The sequence below is a fragment of the Acartia tonsa genome, chromosome 12 (assembly GCF_053477335.1).
Source record: "Acartia tonsa isolate MP-2025a chromosome 12, ASM5347733v1, whole genome shotgun sequence".
In the NCBI taxonomy this organism is placed as follows: Eukaryota; Metazoa; Arthropoda; class Copepoda; order Calanoida; family Acartiidae; genus Acartia; species Acartia tonsa.
The window spans coordinates 32,436,407-32,461,435 of record NC_137271.1 but is presented as its reverse complement, the minus strand read 5'-3'; the positions used below and the strand labels follow the sequence as shown (position 1 = coordinate 32,461,435).

The 25,029-nt window shown below is 33.6% G+C and overlaps 1 protein-coding gene across 1 annotated transcript in view; it reads left to right on the top strand.

The window, feature by feature from the left end:
- PAPLA1 (Phosphatidic Acid Phospholipase A1) overlaps positions 1-25,029 on the top strand; it is a 256,678-nt gene that overhangs the window by 126,005 nt on the left and 105,644 nt on the right. Inside the window, exons 5-6 of the mRNA XM_080178180.1 lie at positions 14,762-14,933; positions 18,853-18,900. Of these exons, the coding sequence (XP_080034306.1) occupies positions 14,762-14,933; positions 18,853-18,900 (220 nt within the window). The remainder of the gene's footprint in view (positions 1-14,761; positions 14,934-18,852; positions 18,901-25,029) is intronic.

Below are 25,029 nucleotides of genomic sequence, written 5' to 3'. Positions count from 1 at the left end.
TAGATTACAATAGTTGTTGCAACATTTGGACACTAGACTGAATGAACCAACTAATCAAAATGCAAAATGTAACCCTAGGTTGTTAAGCCACCGATTAAGTTTTTATATATATATATGCCGAACACCTATCTCTTAGAAATCTATACTTTTAGTGCTCTAAGTGGGGGAGGTAGGGGTTTAACATGCTTGACTTTGCATTTTGAGGGAAATCATCAAACAAGGGAGAAAGGTTAGAGTAAAGATTTTATTACAATATTATGTGGCTAAAAAGAGCAAAAATATTTTTTTTTCATTCCTATTCCCTTTAACCTGTTTCTCATAAATTTGCATTTGTGATGCATCTTTCCCTTTAGATTATTACATTATGATGCAAACTAGTTATTGTCATAATGATCCGAGATCAGCTCTCAGATCTTTCACGCAAACGGACTTGTTTTCACGTGCATGGTCAAAGGTCATCAGAATTGTAAAAATTATTACTACAGCAGCAAAACTATTGATGTGTAGCAATAGCAAGAACAAACAGCTAAATATTCTAATAAAGTGTATTAATTCAAGACAAGTTAAACATACAATAATAATATTAAATATAATAGCAAGTATTCACTTTTATGTTCGTGCCGAGTTGCAGAGCAATGTCTTGCTCCGAAACGGTTGACACAAGAACTAAAAGCTAAAATACAAAATACATACATTGCTCTTAAATCAGGAAGAAAGGGACTATACATCACATTTCTCCCTGGCTTTAACATGCACATGGATTTCGAAACTGTAATATTTCAGATTGAATATAACAATATGTTTGTTACATGTTAATTATCATATATATATTATAAGTAGCATTGAATGCTTATTAAAATAGATAATAATTGATCTGGTATGACACCTGCCATATTTTTTTTTATTTATTTTTTTTTTTTATTTTATTTCCAGATCTTTAAACACTTCATAATCATTTTTTTAGTATTTTGGTTCCTTAGAACTCTTTTGTGTTTTTTTTATATTCCTTTTTTCTTTATGTGTTTTTTTTCTTTTTAACATTTTTTTTTTAAACAAAACATTGATTAACATATAATCATTGAAAATGCATTGATTAACATATAATGCATTGATTAACATACAAACATTGAATGCATTGATTAACATAGTTATTATAAAACACTGATTAACATATAACCATCAGATTTAAAACATGGCATTATAGAGCATTAATATAAAGCATTAATTTTAAACCTTTTCGAGACTACTACTGCCTCAACAAATATTTAATACATAAAATAAAATAAATATGAATTAATACACAGTAAACTATAATTATTACTTTCTTTTTCCAGACGCTCTGCTTTTCTTGCCAGATTCTTCAATGTCCATAGGCATGATAGCTTCATCATCATTCACTCCAAGTTTTGCGGTCTCATCACACAAGCCGTCTTGAGGCATCCTTGCCTCAGTATCACCAAGCATATGTAAACATCTTTCAAATCCGGTATTAACCGCAACTGAAATCGAGGTTGCAACGTTATCAACCTCCTCCTGATTATCCAAAATCTTTTGATGCTTACGACTAACCTCCTCCCCAAATTTATCAAGCATCATCAATATTCCAGGCGTGTGCTCCAACCTCATTTCCTCCATCGCTTGTTCATCAACACGCCATTGCTGACCTGACAATTCAAGGTCCAGACAAACAGGAATGTTCGGATCCAAAGGCTGATCCTGCTGAACACAAACAGGACCCCCAAACCGAGTAACCAACTTGAAATCACCCTCAAACCACTCATTTACTTTGTGTTCAGGATTAAACTTCCACTCAAGATTGGTTGTCAACAAACTTGTATGAACTTTTCCATCCAACTCCAATCTAAGTTCCTTTACTACATTCTCTAAAGTAGTATCTGGATCACATAACAATATCTGCTTGGCTAGAGTCGGACGGAGACGTTTGCAGCGCATCTGCATTTCCCAGGTCAAAACTCTGGCGTCTACTTTATCATTCACCAAACTACCTGTATATGTAGCACTCACAAGATTTTCAATTATGTCTCTTTGTCCATCCAATCTAACATAACGTATCTCAGCTGGCATCTCTCCACTGGTGATTAAACTCACCGAATTCACGTTAACGATGCGGGGAATGAAAACCGATAAGTTCATGTATTCATTCACCTGAATAGAGTCAATAAACACTTTAGCACTCAAATCCTGTTCAGACTTTCCTTCAAGCCAATCTTTTTGTAACTCGAACAAAGTTGTTTATGGCATCTGTTTCAGAATAAAGGAGACTTTATTCACAACGTCTTTCCAATGTGCCAGGAGCCGGATAGCTGACACAACCTGCGTTTTCAACCGCGCATCAATGCTATTACCCACCGTTCTCAGCACCGTCTGAAGACTCATTCGACCATCTGCAGGTATGACGTCAATTTTTGAAAGTTGATGCCAATCATCTAGTTCCCCCATATGTTTGATTATGGGTAACAATTCTCCCAACGTTTGGCAGCTTTTTCTCTCATCTCCATCCAGGTATTCAATCTTGGCAAGCAACACCAAACTTGGTAACATTTCGCAAACAAGCTTAGAGAGAAATATAGTTGCACTCAATTTATTCAAACTAGTTGTCTCATTCCAGGACAACTTTCTGTTTATAGCTTTAGAATGCTCACCAGCCGCCATCAGGTTTAAGTGTCTTGAGTTCTGGCTGGTGAAGATAGGGATCCTGTCCACAGCCCAGTCTATTGAGTTAATGCATCTCCCCATCTCTAACTGCAACGAAAGCATGTTTATTAAGTTCAATTTAAACCTTGGTTCATTATCAATGAGACGAGCTAAATCTGCAAGTGGCATGTCCTCACTGCTCAAAAACACATTCCTCGTCGATCTGCCCACACTCAACGTCGGCAGCTCGACGCGCGACATTACCAACACCAGCCGGGATGCAGAGTTGCTGACCAACGCAGACACCGGTAGACCAGGTTTGACTTGATTTCCTTCATTCGCAGATTGTTTGTGGCGACCATTTTCTTCGTTGCTCAATAACTTTTGATTCATTGTTGCCGCCGTAACCAACCTGCAAAAAAATACAATATAATTAAATTACAGCATAAGAATTTAAAATCTAGCATTAAATTCTTCCTCAGTAAATCTTTTTTTATAACACCATGAGCAACAGCAATACAAAACTACCAACATGGGAATTATACCCAACAACAACATTAAAACAATCAATACAAACTTAGCAAACAATGGTAGTATATCTTTAAACAAATGTTCTAAACCAAACCAAGAACCTGTAACCTGTTCGAAAATTGACAACTTATGATCAACAAAATCCAACTTAGAAGCTTGTCCATTAAAATCCTCAAAATCCTCTAAGCCCTGATATCTAATAGTCTTATTAAAATCAGCAATAAACACCTTTTCATCACTCAGAAAAATCTTTTGTCCCACATGTTCAGATTTCTCATTGGCAATGTGAAGAATTTCGAGTCCCTGCCCCTGATTCCCAATGAACAAATTAGCTGTCAACTTCAAAAATACCGGACTTTGCGAACAATTCAACAATTTTACGTCCTCTTCTGTAACAATCATTCTACTATATTCTTGTATCCCAACTGTCTCACCTTTATATTCCACCAACAAATGTCCTACTGCACATCCATAATCCACACCTAACTTTACTGGAATTTCAACCGCTGTACATTTTTCATACTTAGCAATCTCTCCTAGGTATATAATTCTGAACCCATGATGCAACTGTACATTTGATCTAACTTCTGTTTGAGCACATCTAGAAATACTAAAAAATTCCATCATTCTCTCATTCCTTTCTCTACTAGCTAAAAACATAGCATTCAAATCAAACCTGGCCTCCTGTTTTAACAAATCCCCAAAATAACTTCTAACAGCTGCCTTCGGTTCCTCCAAAAACTTGATACCCTCCAATTCTGTTACAAAAATATTAAAATCCAGATGCTGCAAAGTAAGTTTCTCGGTTCCCATAATTTTAACTAAAATATTCCTTTCCGAGTTAGAAACAAAAAGTTGATCATTCCACATAGTTAAATTGAATGTATCTTGAAAAACTACCTTAAAATTACTGGCCGGTTTTCGTACTACATACGGAAAATAAGGTGAAGTTGATGTTGCCCACAAATGATTTTCTTCAAAGTTCGCCACAATCGTCTTTTTATCATAATCCATAACAACATTTCCCTTGATCAAAACTGGAGTATTTTTTACTAATATATGCAAAGTCCCAATAGCAAAACCTAAGTTGAACCACATGTTATGCGCGTATACTCCCAGTGTCTTGCATTGGATATTTTCACCACCAACATCCCAGAAAGGTGACAATGTTCCATTAACCGTAAAGCTGTGAACAGTTGGCAAATCTATGTTCACTTTGAAACTAATACCATCATGCTGATACTTGCCAGAATGGAAAACCCTTCTACATTCATCCATACTCAACTCTACCTGTTTTTCATGTGGCACGTCTAATAAGTGCACATGACTCGCAGTGCCGCAAAACCAGCGCTCCAATTTTAGCCTAACCTCACAACTAATAGCCTCCGACAGTATAAAATCGGTTTCTGCTAACCCCAGTAATTCCACAAATCTGACCGGTTCCATCCTATCATGCAAACAGGCAGCTGATCTAAGTTCAACATCACTTATTTGAGAACAATCATAAGCCGCTAACCGTGGATCCTGTGACGTATACATACCACCAACAATAATACAACAATAGGTTTGCATCACAACAACAAATAACAAAATATCCAAATACCTGACTCCTCTATCATCCTTGGATTTCTTCACAGGTATTGGTCCAGAACGTCCACTTTTTGAACTACAGGCGTCAGGTGACCTCTTTCGCATACCACGATCTCCATCTCGTCTATTCCGGTCATGTTTGTCACCACCGCCGCCTCCTCGCTTGTCGTCACGCTCCCGACGGTTATCATGGTAATCTCTTCTCCTGCAAATATTATACAAATTATTACAAATATTATTTTTTAATCAATTTTGCGAGGTTCCGAGTTACTACATCTGCTACAGAATAACGTTCTAATCTATCTTTATCTCTATTCTGTCTATCCTCATCCAATTTTTGTAATTGTACTTCATTTGTAGAACCTTTAGGACGACCTTTCACAGGAATAGTTTCAGACATTTTTTGCGATTTGGCATTATCTAACGATCTATCTAATTCATCCTCCTCAACATCTCTACCTCGTTTAACACTTCCCCTTCTTTGCTCCAAGTTTACAATTTTACTCTGAAGTTTTGGAAAAGTGTCCTCTAAAATACTCATTCGAGACTCTAATTCTCTAGCAGATTCCATGTTAATATCCTCTACACCCAAACTGTTGTCAATTAAACTATTATCAGACGCATAATCTCCATGAAAAACACTATCTTTACTAATAGTAGAATATGTAGAGTCTAACTTAGTTTTTTCAGTTGTATCATTCGTATCTACACTGTCAGAAATATGAGTACTCTCCAAAGTATCACTAAGATCCTCAACTAAATCATCTAAATTTTCTTTATCCTGAGATACATTTGACCTTTGCTGTGACAACCCAACACCCAAAAAAGATTTCTCCAAAAAATCTGGTGTTACCTGTCCATCCTTCCGCCTTCCAACCACCTCTGGACTAGCGCCACAACTATTCTCCTCTTCAGAAACGCCTGAACAAGATAAATTTCTTAAAGTATTGGGAAAGTCATAGTTTATTTTCAAGTTATTGTCCACAGAGAAAAACTCATCTGTAATCACTAAGTCAATCTTTTCATCTGGAGTCAAGTCTAGAGTACTCTCAATAACATATATTTTATCCCTTGGCACAATTCTTACCCCTTTGTCTTTCAATCTACACTTTTCTAGGGGTTGAACCTCAAACAAACTGTCAGAAATTACTTTTGTCACTAGACACGGACCCACCCATAACGAACAGAGTTTACGAGCTACACCAATCGTTGTGACGTCATAATAAATATAACAATAGGAATTTATAGCTATCGGCCTACCTATCCTTTCTGTATTTTCTACCTGTAAATACTTCTCAGTCCTCTCTTGTCCAGTTCTCCAATTTCTATCAAGACACTCCAATAACTCTGAAAAATTCATATGTTTAATTTTCGTGCGTGTTAAAGGATCAAATGCGTCAAGCGGAAGTTTAGGGTTTCTTAGGAACATCTTGAAAAACGGGGAACATCCTAACCTCCGATTAAAAGAAGTGTTCATACAAAATTGTGTAGCTTTAAGTTTATGAGCCCAATCTCCATCTTGAAAACGTAAATCAGTCTTAAGAAACGAATACACCGATTGGTTGTATCTTTCACTAAAATTCGAATTAGCTGATCTGGGAGGGATAAAAATTTGTTCAATTCCCAACCTTAAACAAACTTCCCTAAAAACTTTCGATTTGAAACTTTGTGCATTGTCAGTCCTGATTCTCTCGCACAATCCCCAAACAGAAAATAAATTAAACTTCAAACATTCAATAATTGTTTCAGCTTTAACATCTTCAATAGCAAACAACCACACATATCTAGTACAACTGTCAACTACTATTAAAATATGCTTACAAATGACTCCATTATATTCACACTCATTCAAAGGACCTATAGCATCTATGGCCAACTCTGCCATAGCCTCCCCAGCCAAAGGAGAAAATTCTATATTATGATTATGTTTTGGTTTTTTACGTCTATTCAAACAAATAACACAATTTGCAACTGCCGCCGCTACATATTTAGACACATAGGGAAAAATGAAGTGACGGTTAATCCTGCTCAAAGTCTCCAGATAACCCCTATGTCCCGCTGTAACATCTGCATGAGCTAACAAAAAAACTTTATTGTACATTCCAATAGGTACCACTACCCGTTCTATAAATTGAAATTCCTTCTGGAGCCGCATAGGTGAAGTCAAAATAATTAAACCATCTTTAAAACTCAAATGTTCGAAAAACCTTAATATTTGTTTACCACGATAAGGCATTTGAGACAATTCTCTGGACGTGGGTTTGACATTATTTACAATAAATTTCCTCACCTCAACTAGAACAGGATCCTTCTCCAGACTACGACTGAATTCTCTCGCCTTCAATCTGGACGCTATTTGACTGGCCGTCTCTGCTCCAATTCCTGCAATAAGACATAATTTAGGATCTTCTAATTGATATACAGTATCCAATATTAACTCTCCTTGTTCGTCCGTCGATAATCTAGATATCCTATCTTTACTATCCTCTAATGCAGTACGTGACAATATATCAACATTAGTATGCATCTTGCCCTGCCTATGTACAACCTCATAACTGAAGGTGGATAAAAAATTTATCCACCTTATGGTGAGGCCAACAAAATATCCGTTCTGTCTCCAAGTAGATAGATGTTTCAGTGCAGCTGAATCAGTCCTCACGATAAATTTCTTGTGTCTCAAATAACATTCAAATCTTTCAACAGCATTTACTAATGCACATAATTCTCCTTTATGCGCTGCATAATTGGCTTCATGAGTTGAACAAACACGTGACCAACACGATATCATTTTCTCTTGACCATTTTGTTTTTGACTTAACACTGCAGACATAGCTGTAGATGACCAATCTGTATCCAACACAAATGGTTCAGCCTCCATCCTCCAATCTGGAAATGATTTACTTATTTCTTCACAGAACAATTCTCTAGTCTTTGTAAAAGCTTCCATACTTTTTTCATCCCATTCTATTTTACTACTGTTTCTGAATTTGTTCAATGGTGCCGTAATATCAGAAAAAGTCTTGAAATATGAACCATAATAATTTATGAAACCAGTAAATCTTTGAATATCTTTACCTGTTTCAGGTACTGGCCAATTCCTAATTTTTTCAATATATGCTGTGTCCATGAATATGCCTTCTGCATTTATAATATGGCCCAGAAATTTCACTTCCTCTGCAAACAATGTACATTTTCCAAGATTAATCTTGAGGCCTGCTTCACAGAATGTTCGTAGTAGTATATTCAGATGCTCCAGATGTTCCTCCACATTCATACTATACACAAGAACATCATCCAAATAAACTAGACAAAATGCTCTTAATTCAGGACTCAAATCCATTACTCTATCCATCAATTTTACAAATGCACTTGGAGCATTGGTTAATCCGAACGGTAGCCTCTTGAAGCAATACTGCCGTCCATTAGAACAAAATGCTGTATATTTCCTGACAGATTCCTTCAAGTGCATTGAATTATACGCCGAAGTAAGGTCAATAGACGTAAAAATCTTCTTTCCTCCAAGTTTGTCAAATAGCTCACCAATGTTAGGCAAAGGGTAACATATCTTCTCAGTTATCTCATTTAACGAGCGGTAGTCCAGGACAAACCTGACTTTCACCTCGTTAGTGTTTCCCACTTTCTTCTTAACAGCAAAGATTCCAGAATTAAACGGTGAATTACATTCTTCTATCACATCTGTTTCCAACCATAAATCAATCTGTTCTTTTAGTTTCTCTGCATGATGAGGATTAAGTCTAATCATTCTATTTTTGAAAGGTTGAGCTCCAGGAACTAACTGAATGTCATACTCCTCCAAAGTACAAGATCCAATATCCGTAGGGTCAATCGATAATGCCTTAAAATTCTTTAAAAACAAACCAACTATTCTACCTTTTAAAGAGACATTATCTTTTAAAAACGGAACTTTATCCAACTTCAATTTATCTTTAATAAAACGAATCTTCTTTAATGTTGTTGACACATCTTCTTTAACTCTATTCTCTTGCACCATCGCTATCTTCTCTGCTAAAAACAAATTTCCAACCAAAGTACCAGCAGGAACAGATTTCTTAACAGTTTCAAAGTTCGTAATTTTAGTCATAATTTTACCGTTTTTTCCCACCTCCGTAATTCCTTCATTTATCAACAAGTTATTCCGGCTACAGTAACCTTGTCTAGGAGCTATATAACACAACTGTCCTTCAGACATATTTCCCTTAGTTGAAACTTCTACCACCACAACTGTCTATCTGTTTACAACAAATAACAGAATAACAGAATAAAACAAATCACTCACCGACAAAATTTCCTCCACCAACAGAAACGTCCAAAATATCTCTTAATCCACAATCAACAAAACTTCTCTCCGGCCAATCTAAAATATCACAAACATTTTAGATGCCAATTAATAGATAAATCACTTTAAATAAGAATTAATATCAGTATTAATATCTATAACTAATTGTTTACAAGACTGATTTTCGAACAGCAATGTATATATAGTAATCAAATATTAACAGCATAAAACAAAATCTTAACAACTCACCGTCAAATAAATAATGATAACAGTATCTCTCAACCACCACAAATACTCTTCTCGACCAATCTAAAATAAAATACAATTATTTTAGATGCCATATTTAAATGTTTTCATTGACCAAATAAACTTGCAACACATTTAATAAAAGAAATTGTATTAAGAAATATAACATGAATCAAATATTATCAATCACCAAGCAACTAAATTAATCTTTCTAAATACCATAAATTCAATTCTTTTATAATTCAATAAAATATTACCTAATAAAACTATTATTATCAGGTTAATAACTGATCTCCTGCACACTACTTTGATGTATGAAAGTTTTGAAAGTTGAAACTCAACTAACTATATATTTCCATACCTGAGAGCACCTTCTTGCGCAGCTCAGCTTCTGTGCGCAGCTCAACTTTCTGCGCATGGAACGCCCCACGCCTGATAATCATTTCAGCTACCTCTCTACACCACCCCATTTTGCGCATACCAGCTCTGAGAGATAGTGCAAACTTCTTTGCAAATATGTTCACTCCCCCTTTCTCCTCAAACAAGAGAGACAGCTCCACCATATTTGCGCATACCAACTCCGAGAGACAACCCCTCCCTTCCTTCATAGAGAGAGACTAGTCCACAATTATATCTAATGCATTATAACAATTTTGCTTCATGAAATTCTAAGCTTCATAAAAAATTTTGCTGAATCAACATTACTAAATCGCAATATAATTGTTTTAAAATTAAATACTTAAAACCACAATAACTGACTCAACTTTTAAAACAATTTTCCACATTTCATCAAAATTTAATACTTTTCAAATATCTAATTTCACATTTTTATCAAATTTAATTCAATTTTAAATTCAAATTAATATTCTTTCAATAGCAATTTTACAAAATTGTATTCCTAATTCGTTTTTCCATTTTCACTTTTTTATTATCCTTATCTCTGTTAGACTCCACAACAGTCTGAAACAAAAATGAATTTTTCTAATTTCAACAAAACATAATCAAAAACTAAATTAATTATTTTGATTTCTATTATAACATAATCTCATAATTTCATATACGTCTATAAACAATATGTTATCTTTTCATAATTCAAAATAAACCATCAAAATAAATTATCACAATATTAGAGTTGCTTCGTTCACTCTTTATCATTAATTTTGTTTTGTTGTTGTTTATTTACAATGCGCATAAATCAAAACAATGCCGCGTAACAAGTAGAAAATGGAATAAGGTTTTAATGATCATAATACATACAAAACATTAATACCATAAAATGTCATCTATAATAGCATTATTCCATGCCTCGACTTCCGCTACAAGATCATCTTCATAATCGCGTGCCCCTAAACCATCAACGTACGCCACTTCCTTCGTATCGTCCTCTTCTTTCACCTCTCCTTCAATTTCACCAACCAATTTCTTTTTATCAATACTATTTTCATTCTTTTTAAAACTCTTTTGCCCCGTCTTATAAGGAACGAAAGGCTTGTTTCCCCACCGCAAAAAGTATTTTCCTTTAGGATTAGGCAACTTTTTATCTCTAATATCAAAACAATCCCTCATCATGTGACCTTTTCTATTGCAATAATAACAAATAAAACCACCTTGAATTGCGCCAATTAAAGGAATAAGTTCAGCTGGTCCGCCAAATTCATCAGCTAAATCAATTTCACATTGATTTATTTCGTATGACAAATTATCTTCATCACTAACCTGATCAATAGTTACAGGATTTGACTTGGAACCAACGCCACCAACCATCGTTTTAGCCAAAGCCATCTGGTTTGTTGTACATCCTCTAGCCATTGACCCTGAAATTTGGTTAAATTGTAGCCCTTTAACAATCAGTTGTGCTTTAACTATTAACTCTGTCCGAAACTTCGTTATAATTCGCACTTGTCCGTCACGCTCCAAATCCAACGAAAATTGACGCATCTGATTAGCCAAAAGTGGAGATAAGATCACATTACACACTTGAGAATAGAAATCCATAAACATATCATCAGTTGGTTTCGGATACGCACGTTTCCAGAATGATAATATCTTATCAAAAAATGCATCAATCTTATCATTCTCATGTTGCTTAACACACAAATACGCATCTTTACACACATTTTTCATGTCGGGTGGTAAAAATGTCTCTCGCATCTTACACAAGTACCCCTTTAATGTTAATCGTCTATTCTCCATATCAGCAGGTTTTAGCGTATAACCACAAGCGGTTCTCACACCCACACACTTATCAAACAGAATTTCCTTACACACTTGATGATTAGTCATATGGTACCGTCTAGTAGTCATCCAAAACCTCTCCAAATAATCATCAAAGAAAATCACATCATCGTCTACCAAAAATTCAGGCGCATTTTTTCTGAACTGATCATCAAGCTTAGCACACGTTTCATTGTACCTATGAACATTCTCCTCCCCCTGCGAAACATACAAAGATCTATCTGGTACATAAACAAGAGATTTACACCAACTAACCTGCGATTCACTCAGTCCAGCTTCAAAAAAATTGAGCGTATTAAAATCCTCCGCTTTAACCTCAGAAAGAGCCGGCCACCACATGAGAACTCCATTGTAGATATTATCCACAGCATCAACCCTAGACAACTCCCAAAGTTTAATGATCTTATCTTCATTATCTTGCATTCCACCAAAAATAGTTCGAGAACCACTAGCAAACAATTTAGGCTTCTCCTCTGATTCTCCAGATCCTCCAGATCCTCCAGCCGTCCTCTGCCACGGCATAGAGTTATTCAAACCATTCTGCTGGTTATTCAAACCATTCTGCTGGTTATTCAAACCATTCTGCTGGTCATTCAAACTATTCTGCTGGGCAATCTTTTCCAGAATTCGCTGCTGACCAGTCATAAACTCATCCACAACTGTCACATTCTCGGTTTTGATATCATTATCAACACTAGGCACTACCACCTTATTAAGACGATCTTCCAAATCGTCCATCCGAGTAGCCAGTCCAGTAACCGCAGCACTATTAGTATCAACATTATCCGTCAACTCCTGAATTTTCTTCTCCAGCGGCGCCATACGCCCACCCAGCTCCGCCGCCACATTATCAATTCTAGTCCCAAGAGCATGGACCTCATTAATCAAATACATGTCCTTCTCATCCTGAGACAACTTCCTCCACTCATCAATGGTCAAGCCCATTGTTTCGATACAAAAAAACCTGAACAAACTAAAAAGAAAAGAAATAATACAATTAAAAGAAAATCTGAGCCGTAGATTCGTACTACACTACTGCGCCAAAATGACGTGTAGCAATAGCAAGAACAAACAGCTAAATATTCTAATAAAGTGTATTAATTCAAGACAAGTTAAACATACAATAATAATATTAAATATAATAGCAAGTATTCACTTTTATGTTCGTGCCGAGTTGCAGAGCAATGTCTTGCTCCGAAACGGTTGACACAAGAACTAAAAGCTAAAATACAAAATACATACATTGCTCTTAAATCAGGAAGAAAGGGACTATACATCACACTATAATTTTCCTTCTTGATAAAAATTAATGGCTGGGAATGGTTTGTTTAAATACTTTAGGTCAGGTTAAGTAAGGATACATTGGATATTAGGTAGCCCCGCAGGGATGAGGCACTTGGCAGGGGTTAAGCATTTCAGTTATGAAAGAATTATCCAATTTATTTTATTCTAAAAATAGCGAAGAAATTATACGTACGTAATTGAAGGAACACCGCTTTGCTTAATCCCTTTTGATCATGCATGGTAATCAAATTTAATTTGCAAAAATTCTTGATTTTTGCTTGATTCATAGAAAATGATACTTGGACGTGGTTAAGAAAAGCTAAAGCAAATGATATTTTTCCCAACCTTGCTGTTAGTGATAAATGTATAAGTATAGATGTATAATCCAGATAACTACCTTCCCAAGCGGCAGAAACCCGCTTCATTTGCAAGCAAATTACTTTTTGTTTATTTGTAGGAACTCGGCTGTGTTTATGTTTCCGACGCTATAAGCTCATTTTAAAGACCCAATAAAAAATCGGGACATTGTACCCGACCTGTGGGCAGAGTTACAAATAGCGCATGTCCCTCTAATCTTTTATAGTTAATTTTTTATAAATAGGTTTTATATTTTAATTGAGTCACTCAATAAACCTACTAATATATTAATATTCAAAAGTTTTCATGATATATAAATTAAATACTAAGAAAGAGGAACAATTATTTTCATAAGTAGGGCAGCTATAACAAATTAACAATATTCTAGATTATTTCTGTATATATCTTATAACCTTTTGACATATCTAGCAAGAGTAAAAAAATGTAAGTCAATTATGATCCGTGATTTTTGGTGGTAACATATTGTAGGAACCTTTTTATCTGCCCCCAAACTAATATTTCAGATTTATTTCCCTTGTCGGCTATACCTTACACCTGTTAATTACATTATTCTTATGGATCTTTGTTAATCAAACAAACCTACGGTTAGATACACATATAGAGTAGCTGTGCTAGTGAAAAAGAAAAATCAACAAAATGAACAAATTGTTAAAGATTGTTTCAAACAATATCCGTTTTATTAAATGTGGACTACAAACAAACTTTTTTTTTGTAAAAAGAACGTATTAAAAGGGTTTACTTTAAATTATGTTAGTTTAAGATAAGGAGAGCCCCTATGGGCTACGGTTCCGCAGGGTTAAAGCTCTTAGGGTTCAAGCTACCCACAGGGACAATTTTAAGGGCTGTAAATTAAGTTGAGGGGAGGGGTTCTGTTGTCCACAAAGCAAAAAACGGGGATGTTGCCAAATCTATTTGTTTCATGATAAAGTTTAATCTATTTAATCCTAGTCTTTAAAACATGACATTTCAAAATTCATACACGGTAAAAAGTGTTTTTTTTTTGTAAAACTTACAGATTAATCTCTGAAGTAGGCATAAGGCACTAATATCCCAACTATTGCAATCCCTTTTTCTGGAAGTTTTAACATGATCATTAGTTGTAACTGATTTTGACTAGGGCACTCCCCTAATATTTATTTATCGATTACAATTTCATTAAAAAAAAAACGATTTGTATCAAATCACCAGAACGTTTCACAATTGTATTACCTACAGAAAGAGTTCAAGCAAACAAAAATTTAGGAAGATTTTTAAATTAATTTCATACATAGGAATAATTTTATCACAGTGTATGTAGTAAATATATATGAGAAATTGAGAATTGATTTTAACAATTTTTCTTTTCTTGTATAATTAAACTTTCTTATATATTTATTAATGGGATACATAATGTTATATAATCGAACATATAATAAGTGAAATTATGTGTTCTACTGGCATTAACGTTGTTATGTTGTTTTACTTTAAACAAAATAATACTTGTTTTAAGGAAAATTACAAAATAAAAACATTAGGGAACCATAATTGACCAACCTTTGTTTTCAGGATCCCGCATTCATCCAGGAGCTTAGACACATAGATCTGGCCAAGTCTGGTGTGGGGTGTGTGCAGCCCGGCGGCATCCTGACGGCCACAACTGCCGGCGGCGGCGGCCAGCTGAATCCTGCCACCGGTCTGCCTTACCACCAGCCTCCCTACTCTATGCCCCCGCTGGCAGGTGAGTGTGTGTGTGTTGGCGTAGGTGTGTGATGAGTCATCTAGTAACATAGATTGAAGTTTCAAGGATATCTTAAGGGATAAGACAATGGACGATAAATTGATATTCACCTCTAATTAGTGTAAACAAAATTAACCCTTATGTAAATTATTGGTTAAATAGTTTATACATTACTAGTTTGAGGTGACTTGTTTATTTAGCATTTTTTATCATTAATGACAAGAAATCCTTTGATTTCACGACATTTGAGCATATTCAGAAGTGTATAACTTTGAATAGTAATGAGGCCAGAAAATTTCATTTTTATGCAAAAGAAATCTTAATTTCCTTCTAAAGTACTGTCAATAATCTATTATTTATTAATTAGTTTTATAATTAAAGAGTCTTTGGTTTAATACCCTTTATGAATAAATCATTGATGTAAATGTAATTAGCATGGAGGGAGGGGATATTGGACTATAAATTACACTGGTACCCAAAGTTATATAACCTCTTTAGAGAAGATGCAATTTTGATTATCTACATTTGGGATAATCATTAATTAAACGTCCATTGTCTTATCCCTTTATATGCATGGTAATTATATACAATACCTTATAAATGTTAATTACAAATCAAGTATGTTCTATTGCCAGCTTTCTTCAGAGTTCAAGGGATAAATAAGTGTGTGTTTTGACAGTAAAGGCTCTCAAAAGTGTTTTACAGAGAGGCAGGGGACATTAAGATTATAAATTATTATGGCACCCAATGTTTTTTAATCTCGCTCTCTCATTCGTTGGTTTAAATCTTTTATGAAAGCTTGATTGGTCGGTTGAAAGTGGTAGCATTCTAACTTATCAACCATTAATCTTAATTTACATAAGTTGCAATGTTATTACTTATCATTGGTTATTTCTACAAGTTATATATTTATTATGTTATCTCTAACCTAAGATCACTGAAATGTAAGATTGATTGTGTAACTTTATTTAATTTAGCATTTTAAATTTCAAATAATTTGATATTAAAGTAAAACAATAGAGGGCGAAGGAATTAAATAACTATATGTCCCCACCAAGTGGACCCTGTGCCGACTTTCAATTAGGTCTTTGAAGCCAATAGCGTCGGAAATATTAACACAGCCAAGTCGCTACAAAAGAGCAGAAAGCAATATGTTAGGTAGTTATCTGGATTTCTATACATTTATTAATTGGACTATATAATGCAAATTTATATTTATGTAAACGGTCAGACAAACAGACAAACATTTAGACAGACAAACATGCTACATGTCCATAGATATACAGCGAATATCAGACAGACTGACTAAACAATATGTAGACAAATAGACAAGTTACAAGCCAATAATTAGTGAATCAAAGTGTAATGACTTAATTACAAATTAATTGATTGAAACTTCTCAAATACCTAACCTACCCAAATTTAATACCCTACCCCCTTTATACTGTGGTGATTCAAATCAAAGTTCTTTCAAAAAAGCATATTCAATCAAAATCTTAAATTAAAATTTCTTAGATTGTTATTTATACCTTTACTAAAGATATAAATTAAATGGGTATGGTATTTTAAGACTTGGTAATCTCGCTATATAATTACTTGGATGATTCACCAAGTTTTCATGTACTCTAATAACCCTCCATCCATACCCTCCCTTCCAACTGGATAAGCGAAATAACCAATAAATGAGGTCCATATTAGCAACCAAAATCAACGACAAATTTTCCCATATTATTTAATCCACGTATTCTTTCACAATTTTGCTATTGCTTAATTTTAAATTTACATTTACTAAATAAGTCACAAGCTACAGTTTAGTATTGTGTTTTAATCTAAAATATTGAAGCTTCGCTATTTATTGGCTATACATTTCTGACAATGAAGAAACACTAATCGGTTTCCAGTCAATTAAATGGCCGGACATAAAAGTTAAAGTTAATTATCCTCAACTTTACTCGAAAACTTTACATTTTACCTTTAAATTACACTTAGCACCAAAGTTTCTTTGTTAATTGCAAACATGGAAGGTAAATTCTATCACAGAGGACAAGGACAATTATGTTCATAAGTAGCACAGCAATAACAGGCTTACATAACGTAAACCATGAGGAAAAAATTTCAAAGTTAAATTTCAAAGGATTACATTTACAACATCTTTAAGTAGCGAAGCAAGAAAATGTCATTAATGGCGATCGAACAAATTACATTTCCCCCACATTACACGGACAGACAAAGTGATTTATGGAGAAAAAATAAAAAAAATTGCAGCTATGGTCGGTTGATTCCAAAGCTTTGACTTTTAAATTATCTTGTTCGGACATTGGAAGCACTGAATAATACTTTTCTATTTTTAGAAAATATATTTTTTATTGCTGCGATACTTTATTGACACATAATACATCTTAATTATTTTTTCAATAGAAATATTTTTATCCAAAAAAAGAAAATTTCATTTGATTTTATTTCTAAATGAGCTAGTAGCGCATTTTGTATTTGATTATATCTTGCACTTATTTAGTAGCCTCAGGGAGGAAGGGAATGGACATTGGTCTGTATATCATACTTGTACTCAAAGACTTATAAACATACTAAATCATACATTGGCTCTAAAAATTGATTGGTTGGTTTGAACTAGAGTGTCAAAATGTTAAGAAAGGATATTTTAGGATGTACATTAATTTATCAACCATTGTTTTACTCATTGAAATTTAAGATGGAAATAACAAAAAATGTAAAAGAAAGAGGGACTGGAAAAAAATCTAAATAGTTGTTTAGCAAATGTTTACAAGGGGCTATCCTGTACCGTATATAACCTAACCTATCCTATTCTAAAATAATCAACAAACAAACAAAAAGCTACCCACCCTTCCTCATTTTTAACAAAATTAAGGGGTAGGGGCGGTTCTCTGCTCACCAAGGGACTTTAAGGGAAAACGCAAACATATTAGGTTAATTTATTTCTTTCAATAATATCCCTCTTCCATGAGCTGTACAAATATTTGCCAATTTTTTGCACAATCTTACTCGTGCAATCACTAGGATAAAGAGTATTCTTTTCACAATTTTTTGCTGTTTTTAAATCAACATAGTCATTATGTCATTTTTAGTTTTAAAGTTCCTTACTGTTGGTCTTAAACTGCAGAAGGCTTTCCTGAAAACTGTAAATCCATCATTTAAACCTCGGTGGATGTTTAAAAGCAAATTTTTCCATTAATGTATGGTCCGTAACGGATAGCACTATCGTTTATTTAATTTTGTTAGAACATAGAAGAATTTTTTGATTTCAAACTTTGCATGATGTTTCCTATGATAGTTGGGTACAATTTAGAAAGAAATCTATTACATAATCGTCGCCAAAAAATCTGTGTGTCTGTTTTTCAAACAACAATTTTATAATATACGATGAAATCAAGCCTTTTGTATTATTTCTTAAAAATTATTATGCTGACTCCCTTTTATTCTTTAGATGCAACAGCTAGAAAAGGAAAAAAACACATATAAATTAGTATTTACTTGTTGTTCAACTTTTTATTTCCCTTATTATATTAATTAATGTAATAATTGAATTCATCCGGTAACTTTTTACTTTTTCTGTGAATCGAAGACACTTGTGTTTTGTATTAGTCATCTTTTATCTAAGTAAATATGAAATAGGTGTATTTCATTGGTTGAAACATCATTAAAACTCATGTTTTTTTTGGTTGAATTTGCTGTTCCCTCATTGCATTGGTTTAAAATCTAAACTTGCTCTCTGATTGGTTCAATATGTAAATTTTGATGATGCTGTTCCATCATTGGCTTAAATTCTGAACTCACTCTCTGATTAGTTCAATATGTAAATTTTTATGTTGCTGTTCCCTCATTGGTTTAAATTCTAAACTTGCTCTCTGATTGGTCCAATATTTATATTTGATTATTTTAGGAGGTTCCCAAGTACCTGGAAGTATACCAATGATAGGACAATTTCAAGGTAACCTTTTTTTGCAAATACGTTTAATGTTGTTTTAGAGGAAGGGAGGGGTGGAGGAATATTGCCCTCCATAATACCACTTTTGCAACAACAAAAAAACTACTTTAATTCTCTTTTTTACGAATCAGATGACTTTTTTTTCAATTTACCTCTAATTAACAACTCCCCCCCCCTTCCAAAAAAAATATTAGAAATTTATTTATAGATAAATCTTATCCGAAAAAATGTTCTAAATGTTGTGTAGTTTAAAAAGCATTATTTTGCCTACTAGCTAGATGTTTTTGTAAAAGCTATATCATTTAAGATCTCGAAGATAGCCAGCCAAAGACCGTCAAGTTGTGTCAATGAATTTGAATATACATAGAATACATGGATATTGTGACAGGGAATTTTTTATCGTCAACTAGGTTGATATTAGAGTCCTCAGATATTGGTCAATGTCTTCCTCAAAAGTAAAGGGATAGGGAAAAGTCCTATCGTTATACTCAGTATATGCGAGAATCTCTTTTAATATCCACGTTATTTATACATTGTAGTCAAAGACGTCCAAGGGGGGGAGTAAAGGGGTGAATACCCCCCCCCCCCCAAAATGAAAAGGGGGGTTTTCTGGATTTTCAATTCCCCCCCCCAAATAAAAAAATTACCTCTATGATATAAGGATTACCCCCCCCCCCCCGTTGGCACCCCCAAAATTTTTATTTTCAAATTTTTACCCCCCCCCCCCCCCCCCAAATGAAAAAGCTTGGACGCCCCTGATTGTATTTTTTTCTAATATTTAAGAACATTTAATCTGCATTACACTGTTAGTAAAACAATGCATATAAAGTAATTGTCGACATAAATAATCAAAATTTTATGTTAACAAAATTGTACCAGATCTAACAGAGCATGTGAAGTTGAAAATGTTAAATTTTGGAAAACTGCCCCTAATTATAATTCTCTTCAAAAATGTTTCTCCGCTTCAAAAGTTTAGCAGAATGTGTGTAAGGTTAAATGTAGGATAGCCTGGTTCAAAATAAAGAATAGTTATCTATCGTATCATATTATAGACAGTTCTCCGCGGATATTAAAAGAATCATAAGATTAAAATCAATGTTGTTTGCCCCGAGGGGACGAAGTCCCTAAATATTTTAAATAAAAGTTTAATTTTAAGCCAAGCTATCGAAGGTGTGTGTGTGTGTGTGTGTGTGTGTGTGTGTGTGTGTGTGTGTGTGCACTTCAAATGTTCATTTAATGATAGAAAAGGCTAAAGAGGGTAGGATAATAGATTTAATACACTAGACTATTTTAATCCCTGCCAATTAGAATAGGTAGCAAGTAGTTTTTGTTGGTTTTTTCAAAGTGCCTAGTCGAGCAAAAAAAAACGACCCCTTATTTTATAATAAATTGAAAATAAAGAGGGGGGGTTGAGGGAGGAGGGTTAATTTTAATTGTGTTATTGTTTTACAGAACAATAATTTTTTTGCATGATTTCGAACCGTTGACGATGAGATACAAAAAACTGACTTTAAGCTTTATCTGCACTAAATCGAAGTATTTATTTATATTTTTTTTACGTCATAATCAGATTCAGACACTTTTACTAGGTTCATTTATAAAGAACTATAAAGCTATTGACTAAATAAATAAGCTTTACATGTAATGCATTTCAGACAGACAGTGTGAGGGATCCTAAGCTTAATAGAAGATGCTTAGCATGTTAAAATTAGCTATTGTAAAGGGGGCATTTTTTCACGTTTTTGACGTAGAGTTGTCTAGCGTTTAGTCAAATGCGCTTATAAAGTCAATCTGTTCTTAATTGTGACCATTTCATATATACACATTTAGTCAACATTAATCACATAATTTTAGACATAATAAGCGCATTTGACTAAACGGTATCACATAACTTTTCGGAAAATACGCAAAAAAAATGACACTTTTTGTCTCTCTATAGGACCTATACAAAAATAAAAGGCTTAAATCGCATCGTCGAAGTGAAACCATTGAAATTTCATTTCATCCCAATGCCTCTTAGTCCAACACGGCTGTACTTTCTATAAATCTTTGTAATTTTATATCCATTGTTATGGGAAATGGTAAAAGTTGACTTTGAATTTCATGCATTTCATTCAAAATTGAAACTTAAAATCCGTCCATACATACATACTTGCGCTATGTAGAGGACCTGGGAATTTGGAAATTTGTTGTACAGAAACCGAACCATATAATATAACAGGAACCAGATGTTTTTTGGATGGTTTGAAACGCCCTTACATAATTTTACACAATGGGGTGACAAAATTATAGATAGAATTAAAGTACTTTGAACAGGAAAAATACTCAAAAAGTAGGTTTCTTGATTATTAGCAATGACATCATATTTTAAAGGTCATAAAAAGTAACTTAAAATCTAAAGCATAGTTAGCTTCCTGAGGTTGAAAACATATTTAAACTTTGATAAAACTCACAAGGGTTCAGTTGAATTATTAGATATTTCAATTTAAAAATAAAATTTGTAGAACAAAGTTAGATAAGAAAACCTACGAAATCTCTGCCTTATATATTATGTCTCCCAAAAAGCTTGTACACAATCTTGCAATTCAATTCAAATTTCGAATAGATTATTTAATTTTATGGGATCTGGTTTATGTGTTACAACCGAACTAAATCCTTGGGTCCAATACATTCACACAAATATACGCACAATTTTAAATAGGCAGATTTCAGATACATTTTTGGCAGTTTCCTTAGAATGTGGGTTTACCATTTTTTCGATCCCTCTTTTTGAAAAAATTGTAATTTTTTTAGTTTTTATGTACACGTGGATAACGTCAAATGGAAGGAATAACTGTTGTGCCTGTTTAATGGCTAAGGCATACCCACCTACATTCAATATTGGTGTCACGCGCCTGACACATCAGTAAGTGTCATATTTTTAACGTCTCTTGTATGACAAGTCTTGATTCCGACACCTCCCCGAAAGCCAGCAGGCATGCTATCATTTAAGCAAATGCTGCGAGTTTACGTGTAAGGTTTAACCTGTGCAGCTTTTTAAAAAAATCCGGACAATTGAACCCCAGGAATGGAGGGGACATTGGGCTGTTCATAACACTTGTCCCAAAAGTCTGTTTAATAATAACATTTTCTTATTCGTTTGGGATGTACATCAATTTATTGGCAATTGTCTTTTTCGTTTAGATCCTCGATTGAACCACTGCACTGTGTGAAACATATTGGGAAATTGTTATATTTGACTGCATCTTAAGAAAGATTGTATATATATAGATAGATTTATAGGGAGAAAGGTATAGGACAATTGATAATAAATTCATCTTTTCTTCAATAATAAAAATATGCTTGTGTATAGATACTTAGAGATTGTGGTTGGTTATACATTCTTAAAGTACAAAAGATTAAAGAGTATAATAAAGAAATATTTAATCTTATAATAAAGTAACTTGATCTCTGTCTGTTTGTCTGTCTGTCTCGCTAACCGCTAAACTGATATGGTTATCTTTTTAAGTGAAGCATGTCCTCGGCAGGTTTTTTAGCCATTTTGGGGAGGGTAACACCACCCTCACAAGAAAAACATAACTAAACCTATCTAGCGGCGAAAAAAATAATATCATAGATTGAAAAGAAAATATTTTTAAGGCCTCAAGGAACATATCTGCAAGTACCAAATGCAGAACTTCGTTATTAAATGATGGCTGTGAGAATGTTTAATCAATTGATTTTAAAATTAACCTTACAATAGATATCTCATGCATGATTTCATCTAGATTTATCATCCCCTGGCCTATCCATGTATCCAAAGATAGTATATAAGATTTTACATACGCATTTTAATATCAATAGAATCCAGGCGAGATTTGGAATAAACATTTCAACAAAGAAATATTTTTTTTTATTTTTTACAAAAATAAAAGTAAGTAGTTGCAGTTTTAAAGAAACCTAATCAGTCCAGCGCGGCGGTTGATAAGATCTTTTGGTACAAACAGACACACACAATAAAGTCAAAATTTACTTCAGTTAACAACACATAAATCCTGTTTTTTAGACTGAATTTGTCTCCTGTACTAAATTTAGGTAAAGTGAGTCAGGGTTTTTAAGGGAAAAGACAATGAAAAGTAAATTGATAAACATTCCAGTAAATTATTCAAAATTATCCCTTCTGTAGATTAAAATTGTTTGTTGTAATGTTTGGACACTTTTAGTTTAAACCAACCAATTAAGATTTAATAAAACTTATTAAGCCAATCAATGAGAAAATGTGTTTTTAAAACTTTGGGTACCAGTGAAAATTACAGTCCAATGTCCCCTCCCTCCCTGAAAGTTAGTCCTCTAATTTATTATCTGCCATTACCAATATAATTCCAAGGCTTTAATATTCCAGGTTTTAAAGGATAAACAATCCAAATTGTAATTATTGTCTGCTAGAAAATAGGTATTTAACCGGGGTTGTCAAAGTTTGGGTATCTTTATATAAAAGTATCAGGATTAGTGTGTGTGTTTGTCTGTCTGTATCAAAGAATCTCTAGTAGCCGCTAGTACTAGTAAATAGAAATTAATTTTAGAATTGAAGGAAAAAATAATTATTTAAAAATGTAGAGCTGATTTTTTCTTATTATGAAATCTATTTTTATTATCATACACAAATTCTTAAAATTCCTGATGAAACATAAATATTATCTTCTTGCTTACATTTTTATACTTTTATCGTGCCAATAAGGCGAGAAACGATTGCCTTATTTTTATAAATTGTTATTTAAGGATTTAGGACACAGCTACTCTTTAATTATGTATGCATGTCCGCAGTCTACTGGTTTACCAAAGGGTTACAAAAAAAGTCACAAGAAATGAATATATTGTATAATGGTAAGGAAGTAAAAGCAAATGATTTAATTTTAAAAACTAGAATCGGCAACAGACAGTCAGACAGACGGTAAGAGAACAAACCAACATTTCGCTAGTAAAACAAATCTGTTTATTGACAGTACAAACTTTACATTTGTTACGGACAATCCAACAGACGAACATACAGGCCGACTATATTATTAAGTTGCTGCGATACTACTATAATAAATGCAGGTGTGTTTGTGTTTGTGTGTGTGTGTGTGTGAGTGAGTATAGGAAGCTATTAAGCTTGGAGTAGACAAAATCCAATATTTGGCACTAATATTAACTATTTCAATTTAAAGTGACACAACTCATTTTTTTTAAGTTTAAAAACCAATGAATTTTATGTGACTTTATTAATAACTAGCGGCTACGCCCCTAGGGGCCTCAAGGGTCACTTTCAAATTTAGTTTTAAATAACAAGTAAAAACTTTTTTTGGAGAGGTATTTTTCCCATGGTAGGGAGAGTAAGGGGTAGTGTTACATATTGGGTAATGAAATAAATGGAAAGTTATAATCCTACCTAATATTAAATCCAGGATAGGGGATGTTTATAACCCCTCACACCTTCTTTACGCACGCCATTACAAAACAAAGAAATATTTGTTGTAAGCAAGCTGCAGATGAACACTTTAGACAGCTGGTTAATGATTGTCAAAAAATTATTGGTTGATTTTTTTTTAAAGAAAAAAATCAGCTAAGATAGCTGCAAAGATTAATTTTTATTTGCTATAAACATCGCTAACATGTAATTGATTTGTAGCACCAAAACATCTAAAAAATAGCATAAGTTTATAGGGAATCATTTTACCAGTTGTACACATAACTTTTTTTCTGAAAAAATCATAAAACAAAATGTTAAAAGAATATAAATATGTGGTGTCCCTTTTTGTAATCCTCTTAAATCCTATCGCCATAATTCTCTACTAAGTCAAGTCTCTGATTATAATACAGTGTGGAGTTTGAATTGATATATGTCTATTAAAGCAGGTATTCTATTATTTGCTTTCTATTTTATTTTCTAGATGATTCTCTTCGATTTTTAGGGTAGGATAGTTATTTACCTTTATTGATCTAACATTCTCTAAAAAAAGAAGAAATCTTTCTATGACATAAATTAAGCTTCCCTAGCATATAGGACTTATAACTAGAAATAAAGTACCCATCCCGAGAAGCTTCCTTAAAAATAATAACTAAATCGGTTCAGTAGTTAACAATATTGAAATCTATAAACAGAACTTATATAAA